The following is a 17,165-nucleotide window of genomic DNA, read 5'->3' on the forward strand; positions in this document are numbered from 1 at the left end:
AACAGGGAGCCTCTCCGTTTTCTTTGAGGTGGCAAGCGCCGAGGGCAGCGACCTGCTCTGATCCGGGACAGCGGGAGCTGCCCCTGCGCGGTGCCGGGGAAGGCATGGTGGTGGTGGCAGTGGCAGTGGCAGTGCCAGGCACCCGGCCAGCAGCGTGAGGGACGCAGGGGAGCTGCGGAGCCCCAGCACCCGAGGATGTCGGGCAGAGTGTCTCCCACCCTGGAGAAGAGCAGCAGCATCGGGCATACAGGCGAGGGGAAGGCTGTGGGGCAGGTCCGCGACAGCATCAGCGTCCAGGGTGTCTCCTACACCATCAGGTAGGGCTGGGAGGGCGGTGTGGAGGATCCCTGCTCCGACGGCAGGGGCTGCGGGAGCGGGCTGGCACCGCGGGCTGTGGGTTCGGCTGCAGCCCAGCATGGCGGGAGCGATGGTGCCAGGCCCCCTCATGGCGCCGGGCCCTGCACCTCAGGGCAGAGCCCTCCGGAGGCTCCCCGGATCTCCTTCCCACGTCTCTGAAGGACGTGCTTTAGAGGAGATTTCCGAACTTTGTGCCTTTTCCCACTGCCTTTCTTACTGGTGCTAGAGGGATAACACGAGGCTCTTAAGGAAAGGAACAGGTGGATTAATGGCTGGCAAACATCATCAGCAAATCCACAGTTCACGTTTGGCCTTTGGTGTAGCCCGAAAGCCTCTTAGCAATCATTCTGAAAAATGTGCTCAGACCTTGTTTTATCTTACAGAAAATGCCAAAGTTAAAGCCTGAGGAGGGGAAAGGCTAAGGGGGGAAAAAACTTTTATTTTTATTTTTCCATATTTTAAAATCCTTGCAGCTCCCATCCCACATACAAGTAGCTATAAACCATTCACTTGCTTTGTGCAAAATTTTTACGTATTCTCTCTCTATTTTTTTTATTGATGTTTGTTTCCCAAGAGAGCACGTTGGCCCATGGTGGAACTTTTCTTTATATTGTAAAAAATGGACCCGGCAAATACTTAAGGATGTTTCATTTCACATAGAGAGTGGCCAGATCATGGGGATTTTAGGAAATTCTGGTAAGTTGTTCCAGTACTTAAACAGAAATAAGATCAGAGTTAATACTGGTGACTTCCACCGTGACATGAATGTGACTGAGGTCTGTGTTTTAAGTAATGAAATTATGGCTGATTTTAGCTTCTGCTTTGTAAAAGTGGTGCATGGTTTTCAGAGTTGAGTCTTCTGTCATCTAACTAACAATTATAACTTCAATAACAGACACGGTTACTTCAAAACTCAAATGTTTCACTGCAAAGTGTGAATTTGTATTAATTAAATGCTAATTTGCATTCTAATTTTCCCATTTACTTTCCCTTAATTAGCTACATTTTCAGGGCCTATTATTTTAAAGTTATTGAGAAAAAAAAACAACTTTCTGCTTTTTATATGTGTCCATCCAAGTCAGGCTACCTCTCTTGGAATCGTAAAATTCATCTTGTCACATGATTAATTTCCTCTGTTTGAAAGGATCTGGGAAAACAACACTTCTGGATGCAATATCAGGAAGACTGGGACATAAAGACAGCTTCTGTGGTGAAGTGTATGTGAATGGCCGTCAGCTGAAGAGGGAACAGTTCAGAGATTGCTTCTCTTACGTGCCACAGGTTGATTTCTATATTTATTTTTTTGTGCTTCCTTTTGTGTAAAAAAAGTTGCTAGTGTAATGGAGTAGTGCAATGTGAATGTGAGTTTACTAGTAAGTTTGGGACAAACCAGTTAATATGAATGAATTAAGCTTGCATGAACAGGAACAAAGTTTTAATTACTACAGGACTAACTGCTTCTTCCTCTTCACTTGTTTTTCAGAGTGACATTTTGTTAAGCTTTCTCACCATACAGGAGACTTTGACCTACACGGCTTTACTAACTCTTACGAAATGCTCCAACAACTCCATCAAAAAGAAGGTCTGTATTTTACAGTCTTCCACCAGAAAGGCAGACAAGATGTCATGTAATGTTTTCACCAGCAGCACTTTCCATCCATGGCTGTTTTTTATGTTTATGAGGTTTTGCAAGGGGGGAGAGATCCTCCTGGTGAGGAGTAGGACACAAGCTCTCTGGTGGTCCCACCTCTTCAAGGGGTTTGTGCTGGTGCCCCAGGGCATCACCATTATGCTGGGACAAAACCCTTCCACCTGAAGCTGAAGCAGTTACTGCTGCAGGAGATGCTGCTCTTGGTATTGAGGTCAGTTGCCCTAACTCAGAGGGGAAAGACAGTTCTCTGGGGTATTTAGGGCCATGTGTGCTGGCAAGTCTCATGGACAGCAGAACTGATTTTGACACCACTCTGTCTCCTGTAGGACATCTCTCACTAACCACAGCAGCTCAAGAAAGCGCTGGTCTAATAAGCCCTCTACAAGCTATTTTCTTGATAAAATAGGTGTGTTTCAGATTTATTTAAAGGACTCTTTTTGAATTCTGTTGAAAGTAAAATTGGATATTCCTGGCCAGAGGATCTTGCTTTCTCTCTTCACCAATCTTCCACTCAGTACTTTGTAGTTTCCCAGAATTTATGTGCCCTCCTGCTCCCCAATTTTGGAAGCCAGAGCAGCACATTATGCTTCATACCTCAACTTCTAGTCCCACCTCTGAACTCTTCATCTCTAAATGTCAAGTGAAGCTAAAATTTACTCATGTCAGAATACATGAAAATGAAATTTAAAAAAGAATATATTAGAAATAATAAAATAGAAATTAGGCCAGATACCTTCCCACTAGAATAGATGCAGGCAGGGTATTTGTAAAGCTATAACGTAAAATTATGGGGGTTTTTCCCCTGTTTTTTACCATTGCACACAGGCTGGGTTGGACTGTGTTTAGTCTTTTGTAATTGTAATTATTTTTCAGGTAGATGCAGTTATGGCTGAGCTGAGTCTCAGCCACATTGCTGACAAAATAATTGGAAGCCGTAACATCGTAGGAATTTCTGGGGGTGAGAGGCGTCGCGTATCAGTTGCAGCCCAGCTTTTACAAGATCCCAGTAAGTACCATTGCATGGATTTCCAAAATAAAACAAGGCTGTGTCACTTCGTGCTCCTACCACAGACCTCCGTAAACCTCTTTAAAATACAAAAGCATTTGCATTCTTCAATTCAGCAGAAGCCAGTCTGGTGATGACAGAAAAAAATAAGCAGTAATTGAGGTCTGCCATTGATCTGTTAGTTGATCTTGGAAGGCAGACAATTTAAAAATCTTAGGGACTGAACATAGGTTTAAACTTGGATTTTTCCATTTTAACCCTTTCTGGGTTCACTCTTCCCAAATATTGGTTGTGGCCCATTAATTTATCATTTTTGAGTACGTTAGAGCCATACATGTGCAAGCACTGAGCCTTGTAGTGGAGTAGCTGCCATTGAGCTATGTATGTGTGAGTGCCTTGTATGTTCCAGAGCCAAAAAAATTCCAATGAAAGGAAATCAAAGCTGAGTAGCTATAGAAGGATTATCCATGGGAAAAAATCTGTCACTTTTGAGAGAGTTTCTTAAAGGTGGCAGAATCTCATGGAGTGAATGTACAGCACATATTTATTGGATGCTGGAGTCCTTGTAGCCATGTGGTTGTGCTACAACTGCTTATTAGGCAGGAAGGAGCTTAAATAGCACAGTGAGGTACATCACTGCTGCTGGTGACTCCTGGGGTGTGGTTACTGCTCAGAATGTCACTAAACTCTATAGTAAACACAGTAGTAATTACGTAGATAAAATTATGGTGAAAAGTCTCTTCCCCTTGCACCCTGATAAAGGTTGGACTGCCCTCTTCTGTGCTATGTCTCATCTATAAAAAATTAATGGATTTGATTATAAGTTTTTCCTTTTCATGTGCAATAAAATAATGAAGAAAATGCAGTAACTTCTTCTGCTTCAATCTTCAATCAATTTTAACAATTCTTGGTTTGTTCATGACAAATTCTCTGTGTATATATAAATTTAATTCAGAATATATAACTTCTAGCTAATTTTGTCACTTACATTTACAGTTATGTACATGCTGAAATTTATCATTATTATTCTTAGAAGCAGATGTATGCATCAAATCTATTTTGGTAATTTTCAGATTTCACCTGAATTTAGAAAAAGAAGTATTCTGCTCTGCAGTATTTTTTAATGTCCTTGTTCCTAGTCATTGAAACTGAACAACTGAAGCTATCTAAAACTGAAAGATCACGTCATGGCAATATCTGTGCATACTCTGCTTTACGTGTGGAACTTCACCTGTAAAATAATTTCTTATTATTTGCCAAATTAGCTTTAAAGGCAGAGGCTATGCCATTTGCTCCTCATTTACCTGAATCTTAAAGCTATTCCTTGTCATTTGACAGAGGTCATGCTACTTGATGAGCCAACGACAGGGCTGGACTGCCTGACTGCAAACCAGCTTGTCTTGCTTCTCTCAGAGCTTGCACACAGAGACAGGATTGTGATTCTTACAATTCACCAGCCTCGCTCAGAACTTTTCAGGGTATGTGATGCCTACTCACTATTGGCTTTACTACCAGACCTTTTAGTACCTAGGTTCTTTTCAGTATGGAAGTACAAGATCCAGTATAGCTTCTTCTTTGCCTTCCCTTTGCATAATTAGAGGCTTCTCTTGAACTTTGCAGCTCTGGCCTTGTGCCAGTCACAGGGCACTTTGGGACACACATTGCCCTGTGAAAATAGTATGGACTCTGACTGTGTGCCTAACCCTTGTGTTATGCAACTACCCAAACCAAAACCACTGGGAGAAGCCATGACAAGGCATGTGGATATACCTTGGTCATGTGGTGGGGCAGTCCTGCCTTGCAGGGTTTGTGCTGGGAAGAGCATTTCTCCCCTTCACATTACTGTTTCTCACTTTGCTCTTCTGACACATCCGTCACCTGCCACACAAATGCAAAACTCCTCTTCCCTGGCTGGCTGAATGGAATGCAAATGATTGTGGAGCCAGAGGGGAGCAACAGTGCTTTTCTGGACTGAAAGCAGCCCTGGTGTCTTGAGAACATGGACTGATCATAGCTGGTGGGAACTTTGCCCTGGCAGGTGTTCACCTGAAGAGCGGTGCTGTTAAAATCCTTAAGCACTTCAGGATAATCTTGCCAACAATTTGGGGGTTTTACAGACTGGGGCTATTAAGCACCGAAGGAGGTCAGTCAGTAAGTGAAGGTGCATTAAAGTGAAGTCAGAAGGCCACATTTCTTTGTATGAATTACCTCTGTATGCTGCTGTCATTGACAGTTTTGAGAACCACTAGAGCTTAAAGATGTGTCATTTTGCATAACCGCCAAAGAGAGGAGTGAAAGAAAGGACAAACTTCCTTTGAGAGAAAATATAGTAAGGAAGTTTGAGTATGTCAAAACTATTTTTCCCATCAGAGCATTTCTATTACCAAGACAGTAGATGTACTCAAGAATTAATGTACTCCTGATCTGATCTCTGTGGTGACCAGTGACAGGATCTGAGGGAATGGCCTGAAGTGTGACAGGAGAGGTTTAGGCTGGATATTAGAAAAAGATGGTTCACACAGAGGGTGGCTGGGAACAGGCTCCCAGGGAAGTGGCCACAACACCAAGTCTGACAGAGTTCAAGAAGCTTTTGGACAATGCTCTCAGGCACATGGTGTGATTCTTGGGGTGTCTTATGCAGGGCCAGGCGTTGGGCTCCATGATCCTGATGGATTCCTTCCAAGTCAGCATGTTCTGTGATTCTTAATACATACTGATAATATATTAATTTTCCCCCAACAGTTATTTGATAAAATAGCCATCATGAGCTTTGGAGAAATGGTTTTCTGTGGGAACCCTATGGAAATGATCACATTTTTTAGTGACTGTGGCTATTCTTGTCCTGAACAATCAAATCCTTTTGACTTCTATGGTAAGTTTGTCTAAGTTATTTTGGTAAAACAATTTGTTTTCTTCCCCAAGTTGAAGTTTTTCTAGAGATGGAAATGTGTTTGAATTCTGCTCCAACTTTTTAGTTATTTTCAGCTCAGAGAGAGGGCTGGCCCCATGTTACTCCCAATGACTCCATAAAACAGCCATATTTGCAGTAAAGGAGTAAACTACCAATAAAAAAAGAATCTCAACTTCATGAAACCTGTGGGTTCCTGATGGCATTTCCTTATGGCTTTGCACTGGATGTTGGAAAATTAATTTGATTCCAAAATTGTGGAAAATCCCATGCTCTTATGGACTCTGTGATGCCGAGCAACTGAAAAGAGTTGTTGCCTGGAAGGAAGGGTGTAGAACCAGTGTGGGATGAGGCATCAGTTTCTAGGAATTCTGAGTTTGAGGTTTCTGAAAGTTTGGGGAACTACTGGAACAGAATGGCTGCTTCTGGAGATGATGATAGCAAGCTGTTGGCATAAGCTGGAGAGTGCTGTTTTACCAATTCAGGATGGAAAAATAGGGTAAGCAAGAGACCTTGGAAATGAGGCTTGGTTTTGCTGCAGGACATCCATGTCCCTGATCCATGCAGGCACAGGTTTGAAGAGAATGTGGATGTGTTTGTATGTGTGCATACATGTGTACAGATATGCAGACATGTATATAATTCTGTTTAAATCCAACACGTAGGTAAATTTCTGGCAATACTAGCTGAGCACTAACCAGGGGATTTGACCAATCCAAAAATCTGCATTCAGAGCAGGCAGTGTTTTCCTATTGTCTAGATGGCATTCTAAACTCAGTGAGAATAGAGGATGGTTGTTGACATGAAGCTGGAATGGGATAAAGCTGAAAATACTGGTATGACAGTGAGGATAATTTTGTCTTCATGAATTTGAATAGTCTTGAAAAGCATAGATGATTTGAGATTTAGACCCACTTTTAAAAAAGCTTGGTAAAGAGAGTACTGCATTCTTCAAATGTCAACTTTTGAATGTGACAAGAAAGGGAAAAAACACAGTTTAGAGCAAAGAATCATCAGAATATTTAGTCTTTTGAAAATTGGTAGTTTATATTTTTTTGTGTGATTTGATGTGAATGAAGGGACAGATTCTGATACCATTTACACCAGCAGCAGAGGAAAATAGATCCTGTGTATTGAGTGTGGGTTATATTGTTGAAATGTCACATGTTTATGAAAAGTACTAATGCATGGTAGGCATTAGCTACTTGGTCTAGTTAGTAGTCAGTGTTACAGTTCTTTTAAAGAACACCCAGTTGCCATTTATTTCCTGTGTGACTTCCAGTAAGTCACACTGGCCAAGTTTGAAAAAGTGTTTCTGCATTTCAGATGTTCATATTTGTAAAAGCGAAGGCTTCGTTTTGGATATGTTTACCATTAAAGACAATTCTCCTGAATTCCAGCTTTTAGAACACCGCGGGACTATTCATAAGCTTAATTCAGGTTTTGAGGACAAATTAAGAATCTTGGGCGAGGCCTCCTTTTCTTTTGGTGAATTTGTATTTTGAAGTTGAACAGAACATTGCGAAACTGAAATCTAAGGATGAGAGAAATCTTAGGAATAAATAACTGATGAAGACATCTTACCAGATGTAGAAGAGTAATATAAAATTGTGTAAGAACAAATGTTCTTGAGAAGAAAAATCCAGTTTTCAATACCTTGGCTAATTCACTGCTGTTGGAGAAGAGGGAAATTTCTAAGGTGTTTTAGCACTATTACTGCATCTGTATGAGTTATAAAAATAGAACACACAAATTTCCCATCTGCCAACAGAAGAATTGCTGCTGCCAGGAGTATGTTTAGGTGGACTTATTAGAAAGGAACATTAACTCTGTGAAGTATTTCCTGAGTTCCATGGCAGTCAGTATTATTACCTTCAGCTTGGGCTGAGCCTGCTAGGGAAATTTGGCCAGCTAAACATTGTTGAACTACACATTAAAAGAGAAGTATGTCTGTGAAGGAGGTAGGTGAAACCCAGTGCAACAGTGCATTAACAGCTCAAGTAGAGAAGAGCAGTGTCTCTGCAGTGTGGGTTCACACTAACCAAAAAATAAAGCTCTGTAGTTATGCAGGAGCAGGCAGAGGACAAGGGGGAAGCCATGGAGCCATGTCTGAGCATTTTCCTGAAAACCTGAGAAATATGTGACCAGATAAGTCATCTCTTCATCTTCATAAACATACATCCTCTAGTGCTTTGTCTTGTTCTTCACAGCTCTGTGCTGTGAGAATGCTAAAGGTCTGACTAGCACAGTGCTCAGGCCTCGCATTTCCAGATCCAGGACCTGAACTGCAGGGTCCTACAGAGGTCACAAAGCACAGATTTCCTGTAGCTGTACAGTTCATTCGTGCTGCATCTAACAGAAGGGAGGAGTAAAAGAAACCTTGAATACTTTCAATGGACCATACCATCTTTGCACATTTTAGATTGGAGACAAGAAGATAGTTGCAAGGGGAAAAAAAGATATGAAGGGAAAATGATGTGTATATAGAGTAAAAACTTTGTCATTTTACAGTGGATCTGACATCTGTGGACACCCGAAGCAAGGAACGTGAACTTGAAACCTACAGTAGGGTTCAGGAAATTGTGTCAGCCTACAGAAACTCGGGGATCTTTAGCAAAGTACTGGCAGCTATTGAAAAAACAAAGTGTATGAAGGAGCTGCCACCAATACCATTCAAAAACAAAGACTTACCGAGTGGCTTTTACCAAATATTGATTCTTTTACGGTAAGACTTCTTTTCCTCCTTTTCTAAAGCAATTATTTTTTTCTTCTCCACTAATCTTTCAGGTTTCCCCTCCATGTACAGATGGACTTCCTTGATTATTTTGATCTCCCACTGTACTTGTCCCTGTCTTTTTTAATATATTAGCTCTTTGTGGACACTGTCTAAAATTTGTTCAAAGCTAAATACTCTACCAGCATGTGGTCAGTTGTAGCTAACAGGTTTTTTGTTGCTGCTTTGTTTCATTATCAGGAGAACAACAAGAAACTTCTTCAGAGATAAGATAGGCGTCATCATGCGTCTCCTCCAGAATCTGTTATTTGGCTTGTTTATAGCCTTTTTCCTTCTTCGACTGAGGAATGATGTGGCCCAGGGAGCCGTGCAGGACCGTGTGGGGCTTGTCTACCAGTGCGTGAGTGCCACCCCCTACACAGGGATGCTCAATGCTGTGGCCCTGTGTGAGTTCCTGTCCTGTCTTAAGTGCAGCAGCAGCTATTGCTACCACTCTGTCTTAAATGAGAAAAAGCGTTTTTTCGAAGATAGTAATTTAAAGGATCCTCACACTTCTCAGTAAGGTCAGAGTTGATACAGAAGCAAAAAATTCAGTGGAATTCAAGGGAATATGCCCTGATCCCTGCCTTTCTTTTTTACAGCTGGCCTGTCTATGAAGGCTTTATTCTAAACTGTGCAAAAGATTTGCCTGTGTCTATCATTTTATAGGCAAGACAAAGTCTAGGTCTAGTTAACATCCTAAGTGAGCTCAAAACCAAACTATGGAAAGGATGGAAATACAAAACAGCTTTGACAGCAATTAAGCATAATTGGATATATGAGTATATATGTGATGGGTTTTTTTTAAGGGTTTTTCTCTTACAGGTGCCATACTGAAAGCAACAGTAGTTTCTATCTAAAACAGCCCTAAAAACTGTTTTGCTCATGTAGGGAACATACACTGCTGTTATCAGCTTGAAATCAGAGCACCTCAATAAATTAGCCAGTGACAGAGGTTTTCTCATGTCTTTAATTTGTATATGCCAAAAGAGAAGGCTGTCCTGCCTGCTGCTAAGTTAGGCGTCTTTCATTAAGCTTACCAATGTTTGCAACCTGCAGGGAGCATGCTTTGCATTTGTAGTGGGGGAAAAAGCAATCAGAGTGGTTTAGGCAGAAAGTTTTTGATATATTCTCAAAGTTGTCTCTGTGCTTCGTGTCATTTCTGCTAGCAACAAGTCTTGATCTCTCTAATGGTAATTTAATTTATTTCTTATATATTTGATTCAGTCCCACCTCTACGTGCTATCAGTGACCAAGAAAGTAAAGATGGCTTGTATAAGAAATGGCAAATGCTTGTAGCCTATGTAGTACATTTCCTGCCTTTCAGTGTCCTCAGCGTGGCCATTTTCAGCACCTTTATATACTGGTAAGCATTTGGACCATCTTTTGGATTGTCATTTTCATTTTGTTTACCAATGTCAGTTACCATGTCAGCAAAAGGCCTCCTGGCATGACTTCCTGCTGTTGTCTCTCAAGATGGTAACACAGAAAGCCTAAGAAAAGATGACACAAATTTAGCCCTTCTCTTTCAAGCAGAGCTGAGAACACTTTCAGAGTAAGTAAATTACCAGTTCTCTAGGTAACTTAGGAAGTTTTAATGGACTTGGGGCAGTTACCATTCTTGTGCCACACTGAAAGCAGGAAGTGGCATTTTACATTGCATTTAGAAAGACAGAAAATATAAAAAAACCCCCAGAACCGAGGAAGTCACTTGTAGGTATGTGAGAGTAACAAAACTTTTATTTTCTGGGACATTGCAGTTTAGCTACAGCTTATGGAAGTGATGAGATCTGGATCCCTCTCTCATACCCTCCAGAGAAAGGCACAAATTTCTGTCCTTCAATCTTTTTCTTTTCTAATTATGAGAGATGTCTAGTGCACCAATAGTTTTCCTAGGACAGCTGCAATCAGTTGGCAGTCTGTAGTAAAATGTGTACAAGTGATGAGCAGGCTTGGTTTGTGTCCTGGATGCATGTTCTCTGAAGAGCTGTTCAAAAATGGTAGGTGGGATAGACCCTGGTAAAAAGTGCAGGAGGCATTCTGCTGTAGCTGTGCATGTTAGTGCTCTTACTTTCCAGTCAAATGGATGGAAAATGGATAAAGTAGAACTACACAAATTGCTTGGACTACTGAATCAGAATTTCAGCACAGGGACTTTTTTAATAGCATTTTACTCCCATCTAGAAAAACTTAGGCAGGAAAAAAAGATGACTATTCTCTTCTTCCTTCTGGTCTATAGTAGGCAATGAGGGGCAGTGCTCAGCATGTACTTAATTCTTTCTATTTGGAATCTCAATAACTTTCAGCCCCTAAAAAATGAAAAAAGAAGATCCCTGCTCTTCCAGGTGTAAGGACTTGTATGCATGGCCAGGTTTTTTTGTAGTTTGGGGTTGATATGAAAAGTAGCCACCTTTGCCTCCTTAGCTACCTGGGCTTTTATTTCTGCAAGCTGTCAGTGCTGCCTGCTTGAGGCAGGGCTCCCTGAAAAGTCTTTTTTTCACAGACAGACAGAAGTTACTCTTCCTCCCACAAAGTGCTGTGCTCACCTTCAGTTTGTGACTGCTGCCGAGAAAGCAGCTGTTTGGAAAGCAGCTTTCCAGGCTCAATGACACGCTCACTTCTTAGCAAGCAGGAAATCCATGTGGGCACAGACTTTGCCCATATGTGCTTTGGTTGGCTCAAACACAATCAACAATAAACAGTGTGGCTTCAGTTAATGGATAATATTTACAGATATTATCTTTCCAATATTGCGGTTGTTTGGAAGCCATCGGTGATGTGTCAAAGTGATTTCACAATGCTCTTAGATCTCTTAGGGCAAGCAGTTTCTGGATGAAATTTTGACAGTTGTATCTGTGCAGGACTGAACTTTCCTGGATGGACTAACTTTTTGAGAGGCTTTGACAGCCTCTGGCAAGTGTTCTTACAAGCCATTGCTCACAGAGTTTGTGTTTGTGGGGTCAGACAGTTGGGTCAGGCAGACCCAAACTCTTACCTGGTCAGACACAAGGCAGGTCTGGCCAAGATCAAAGAGAGCCTCTTTTACAATCAAGTAAATGTTCTGTCTGTGCAGATTTTCCTAGCTAAAGATACCTCTGGGAAATGTTCTGACACTTCACATTATGCTGTTGTTTTATTGCTGTAATATTCTCTCTTTGAGCTGGGTTTTTTCTTTTTTTAGGTTTTCTTCTGCTCTATTCCTACCCCAGATTTACTGGTCTGTGTCTCCCTACCTCTGTGTAAAGTATTAGAGCGGCTCAGAGAAGGTGATAGGTTTCTACTAGGACTTAGGAAAGCTGTTTTTTCTGCACCAATCAGTACTTAAAGGTTGTTAAATGCCTTCTAGCTCGCTGAGTGTTTAATACTGGAAGAGTCAATGTGCATCCATTTATTTATAAATTATTCTGGTGTTACCAAAAATGCTACAGAAAACCCTGTGAGAGAATTGATACTTCTATTTTAAGACCATATTTGAACATGGTGGATTAAAAAAAACCACATAGGGTCTTCCACTGAGCAACAAGAAAAAGAAAATTAAATGTTGAATTGCTGCTTGTCAGCTAAGCTAAGCATGCAGTCTGCACCTAGTGTGAGGCAATTTTGGTATGAGATATTTTGGAAAAAGAGTAATGTGTCACGATGTAATAAAAGGTTTTGTCATCTGTCACATACACTATAAGGCTGAATTTAGTTTGTCAAGCAATTGCTGGCTTTTCTTAAGTTTTTAATCTTTAGTACAGGTTGAGAGGACTCTTTTCCTTGGGTTAGCTAGGGGAAAACTGGGAACAGCATGTTGCATTAAAGAATGTAGGAGTATGGAGGAAATTGCATTGGTATGAATTACATGGGTGGTGAATTCAATTAGTTTTTAGTTTGAGTATATCCACACTTATGTTTGCTTGCACAGTATCAGAAGTGCAAAATCCCATCTGTTAATTACCTGCATAAAGATGTTCTTTAAATATGTGACTTACATGAATAACTCCCACTGCAAAGACTCTACAAGAAGCAGCATGTTAGTTTAAGAATTGAAAAGCCAAGCTGATTGTCTTGAACCAGCCTGGGTTTCTACAACGATTACATCTTTGCATAACCCTCTTCAGTCTAGATGGAGAAAACCTCATACATCTGCAGTTATATCACGATAGTAAGTGTATGTCCTTTGTGTTAAGATTCCAAACAATATACTAAGGATTAAGGCATAAACTCTCCACTTAATGAGCTATGTAACTGCAAAAAACCCAGATAGAAACAAAAGTAAAAGCCACTTTCCAAGTTTAATACCCAAACAATGTTTTTTAAATGTTCTTTTGCTCATCTTTGTACAGGACTACAGGGTTGTATCCTGATGCTTCCAGATTTGGAATTTTCTTTGCTGTTGTCCTAGCATCTCACATGATTGGTGAACTACTAACACTTGTTATACTTGGCGTGGTTCAAGACCCAAATGTAGTCCAAAGTGGCGTGGTGCTACTGAATTCAGCTGGTGTGATTGTGGGAACGGGACTGGTAAGGTAGGAAAAAAATCTTTGTTACAGTGTTGCTGTTAAAATGATCCAACTGTGGAAGAATTTTCTAGAACAGTTGGTATTGCAGAAGTCCAGTAGAGCACAGGTAGCAATGGAAAGCAAGTGCAGCTGTGCTCCTTCAGAGGCAGAACTACCTAATCTTGTGGACCTTGTACTAAACACACAAAACAGACACTTAATACCTTTAGATATCAACACAGATACTGAAGATTTCCCCCAGTTTTTGCAAATACATTAAAGATAAAACTAAACAATTCATATCTATCAGGTCATCTGAGTTCTTTTACTGGTGCTGACATTATGATGTGAAATGCTGTCCTCATTAAAGGGGCCTACCAAAAACCCCTGTTTTTTAGTACAGGTTTTAGTAACTGCTGGAAATTACCAGACAGTAAACACAGGTAATGCTGGTTTAAAAAAGTAGTTGCTCTCAACTATCTTATTGGTATTATTATCCAGTTTAGCCAGTAAACTTTTCAGTCACTTTTTCTACCCATGCAGACTGACCTATATAAAAATTAAAAAGTAGTGTAGTAAATATGCAGGAAAATTGTGATCCACTTGCTCTGTTACTATGCAAATAAATGGTTTTGCATTTTAATTGTGTGAAGTTTAAACAGTTTTCCTCTTGTATTTGTCAATAGTGAAATTACTGGGTTTTTTGAGGAACATACCAGAATAAATGTGTAATTGTTAAATAACATTCTGAAGACGTTGAGCAAGTAGGATATGCTTACCTGAGGCCCTCCCAATGATAATGAAGTAAGCCTAACAACAGATGGTGTTGTCCTCAAGAAAACCATATGAATCTTCACAAAGTTGATGGTGCTTTGTCTCTTTAAAGTAGATCTCAGCTCATACTTACAAAGTAAAGCTAGGTTCATGTCTAATTATTTGGTCCCTGCCTAATTTCAAGAAGATGTGTGTTTATAGTGACATTTACTCCTGCTACCATAGTCTAATGCCTTAATGATAACTTAAAAGCATTAGAGTGGTCTCTAACCATATTTTACAGCAGAGACATTGCTAATTAATATTATGAATCCTTTTGATTAATCTTCATAAGCAATGAAGGACATTAAAAATAGCATTGAGACTTGGGTTGCTGGGGTTTTTTCCTGTTGAATTTTTTTGTTGTTGTTTAATTGTAAGTCTTGAAGTATTTTGGATGCTGAAATTGCCCAGTCTTGTTGAATGTTTCTTCTCATTATTTTTGCTTCATTTTTGCTTTATTATTGCTGCAATGGATTTGATTTTGAAGATGGAGTGAGGGGTGGTGGTTTCTTACTTTGGAAGCGACACATTTTGGCAAGTAAGGTTTATACTGGGTGTTGTCATTTCCAGTTTATCACTGCCATGTGAACAGCACACAACCGTAGAATTCTTTGTGACTGTCCATAAACAAGTCCGGGCTGAATGTTATGACACTGTACCAAAGGCAGGGACAGCCTCCAGTGTCTCATCACTTAGCCCTAAAAATGGACTTTGTTTGAAAACCCTACAGGTAGAGACAAGAACTGTTTCTGTCACAGGTTAGATACAATGAGAGCTTGTTTTAATTTGGGGGCTCTTAGTATTTAGGAAAAACCAGCTTAACTTCTCTGTTTCTTTAAGGACCCTTGAAGAAATGCCAACACCTTTTAAACTACTCAGTTTTCTTACCTTTCAAAGATACAGCAGTGAAGTCCTTGTAGTCAATGAATTTTATGGCTTAAACTTCACATGTGGTAAGTGTTCTTAAAAAAAAGTCCATTATATGTAATTTTAATGAGATGTTGATACTTATTTTCCTTCTATGTACATGTATCCTGATGAAATAAAGATAACTTTTGAGTTGCTAAAAAGAATTTACTAATTAGTAAAGACTATAATGCCACATCAGCAAGCTAGAGCAGAATTTAAATCTTTTGTTCCAACCATTTCTCATTCTTCCAGTTCTTCATCTTCCTCTTTTTCACCTCTTCTCTTATCCCCCCTTTGGAGGCATTTTGGAAGCTAAGTTTATAACAGACTGGAAATTTTTTTTTGAGCATTGCTACACAAATTGCACAATCTAAGATCAAACATCAGTGCAGGGAGTATTGAGAGGTAACAAACAGCTCCAATACTATACAATAACAAACTCCTCCAATACTAGAGAGGCTTCAGTTCAAACATGTTTCCGTGGTACGTATTGAGCAGCTTGGGTCTGTCAGGTTGTGCTTTGCTGGTTGTGAGCAAGATAACCAGCAAAACAAGAGAATCAATCAGGTTGCCAGGGTTAGTAGCTAATATGCATTAGTAGGGCAAAATTTACAGCTTTGGTCCTACCTTAAGATATTTAGGGCTTCGTAGCCAGGTGTCTGTGCTCCTCTCCAAGGCTCCATATTTTTTATCCGTTAGTCTCTCCTGTACCTCTATTACAAGATCAACAACTGTTAGAAAATTAATCCATGCATTTATTACTACCAATAAACACCTCATTTTTAATGTGCCCTTCAGACAGTCACCATTTCTTGCATTTTGGAACCCTCAACACATATGAACACTCTTAAGTTTAGCACATGGGGCAACTTGCTTCTTGAGGCCCTCCGGATAATATGTCTGAAAAGCCATAAATCTTTGTTTGGCATGGACAAAAGAGAGAGCTCCTAGTGACCCTTTATTCTTCCCCTCAAAAAGTATGTCATGGATTAACTGCAGAAACATAGGGCTTGTCTGGTTTTATTCCAAAGTGATGAGAAATACTGCTGTGGGTATGGTTCTTCATGGAAATAATGTGAGGGAGAGGTGAGGTGTATTCAATGCATGAGCTACAGACTGGAGTCTGAATGTTAATTTTAGTGATTTACCTACTAAAGAAATTGTTTGTTTCTCTTGACAGGTGGAGCCAGCAGTTCCACTGCAAATAATGCTGCGTGCATTTTCTCCCAAGGCATCCAGTTCATTGAACAAAACTATCCCGGGGCACTGTCCCGGTTCACAATCGATCTCCTTGTACTCTATGCTTTTATACCAGTACTTGCCATTATTGCAATTCTAAGCTTCAAATTAAGAGAGAGAATTATTGACAGGCAATGAAAAAGTAGCAATTCCAACAATGCCTAATACTACACTTGTAATTTTATTATGCTCAAAGGCTTATATCGTTGGACTTTAGATAGAATTTAAGTGATGACATTAAATTAAGTGATGACATATAAAAACACATTCATCTTCTCATGTTTGTTTTCATCTTGGAAACCAGTGTTCTCCTAAGACTGTGAATGAGTCCTGATATTGGTATTCCCCACTCCTCTCCTCTGACTGATCTCCAGATCACCCATAATCAGCAGTATTTCATGTTTTAAAGGGCTTTCTGAATATAATTTAGTCAGCTGTTGCTGACAATTACTAACAACGTAGCAATGGTGCTCTAATTTTTCTCCGCTATTTTGTTTTTTACCCACTGCTGATAAGCAGAGGAGTACAACTGCTAGTAAATCCCATTTCTAGAATTCTATTTTCAGTCTTATGCCTTGTTTTGCTATCATTTTAGGAATTTGTAGAAAGGAAACAAACCAAATAAGTGTAAAGACAGAATCAAGACATCACTCCACTTTAATCTTGCATACACTATACAACTGATGAACAGGATCTTGAAGCAGTATCAAAGTTACCCAGCTTGTTTTTGCCTTGTAAATGATGCTAAATCAGTGAAGACAGTTAAGTTATTTATATCATTTCCTTCTTTTCATTGTCAAGTTCTAATCTTGTTTTGGAAGCAGTTTATGAATTACAAGGGGAAAAAAATGTTTGTTTAATAAAGTTTTGGTTTTATTTAATGTCAATTTAACTAGGGAAGAAGTATGCAAGTTGTTTGTCAGAAGCAATGCCATTTTCATCTTTGGAAATTATTCTCCTGGGCCTCTCAAAATTGAAAACATAATGGACATAGAACTCCTGAATATTGTATCTTATTT

General features: G+C 39.9%; 1 protein-coding gene across 1 annotated transcript; it reads left to right on the plus strand.

Moving 5' to 3' along the window:
- Window positions 1-6: 6 nt before the first annotated feature.
- ABCG5 (ATP binding cassette subfamily G member 5) lies at window positions 7-16,408 on the plus strand. The gene is made up of 13 exons (XM_032102852.1): window positions 7-317; window positions 932-1,053; window positions 1,502-1,638; window positions 1,841-1,939; window positions 2,882-3,014; window positions 4,353-4,492; window positions 5,757-5,886; window positions 8,434-8,647; window positions 8,897-9,102; window positions 9,923-10,061; window positions 13,024-13,209; window positions 14,839-14,951; window positions 16,088-16,408. Exons 1-13 carry the CDS (start codon window positions 196-198, stop codon window positions 16,282-16,284), a joined length of 1,938 nt encoding a protein of 645 aa, XP_031958743.1. The 5' UTR covers window positions 7-195; the 3' UTR covers window positions 16,285-16,408.
- The last annotated feature ends 757 nt before the right edge of the window (window positions 16,409-17,165 follow it).

Source organism: Corvus moneduloides, chromosome 3 (genome assembly GCF_009650955.1).
Source record: "Corvus moneduloides isolate bCorMon1 chromosome 3, bCorMon1.pri, whole genome shotgun sequence".
Classification (NCBI taxonomy): Eukaryota; Metazoa; Chordata; class Aves; order Passeriformes; family Corvidae; genus Corvus; species Corvus moneduloides.

Coding starts and splice junctions, on each gene's coding strand:
- ABCG5 (XM_032102852.1), top strand. CDS start 196: ATGTCGGGCAGAGTGTCTCCCACCCTGGAGAAGAGCAGCAGCATCGGG. Junction 8,648..8,896: donor CAAATATTGATTCTTTTACG/GTAAGACTTCTT, acceptor TTTCATTATCAG/GAGAACAACAAGAAACTTCT. Junction 10,062..13,023: donor TTCAGCACCTTTATATACTG/GTAAGCATTTGG, acceptor ATCTTTGTACAG/GACTACAGGGTTGTATCCTG.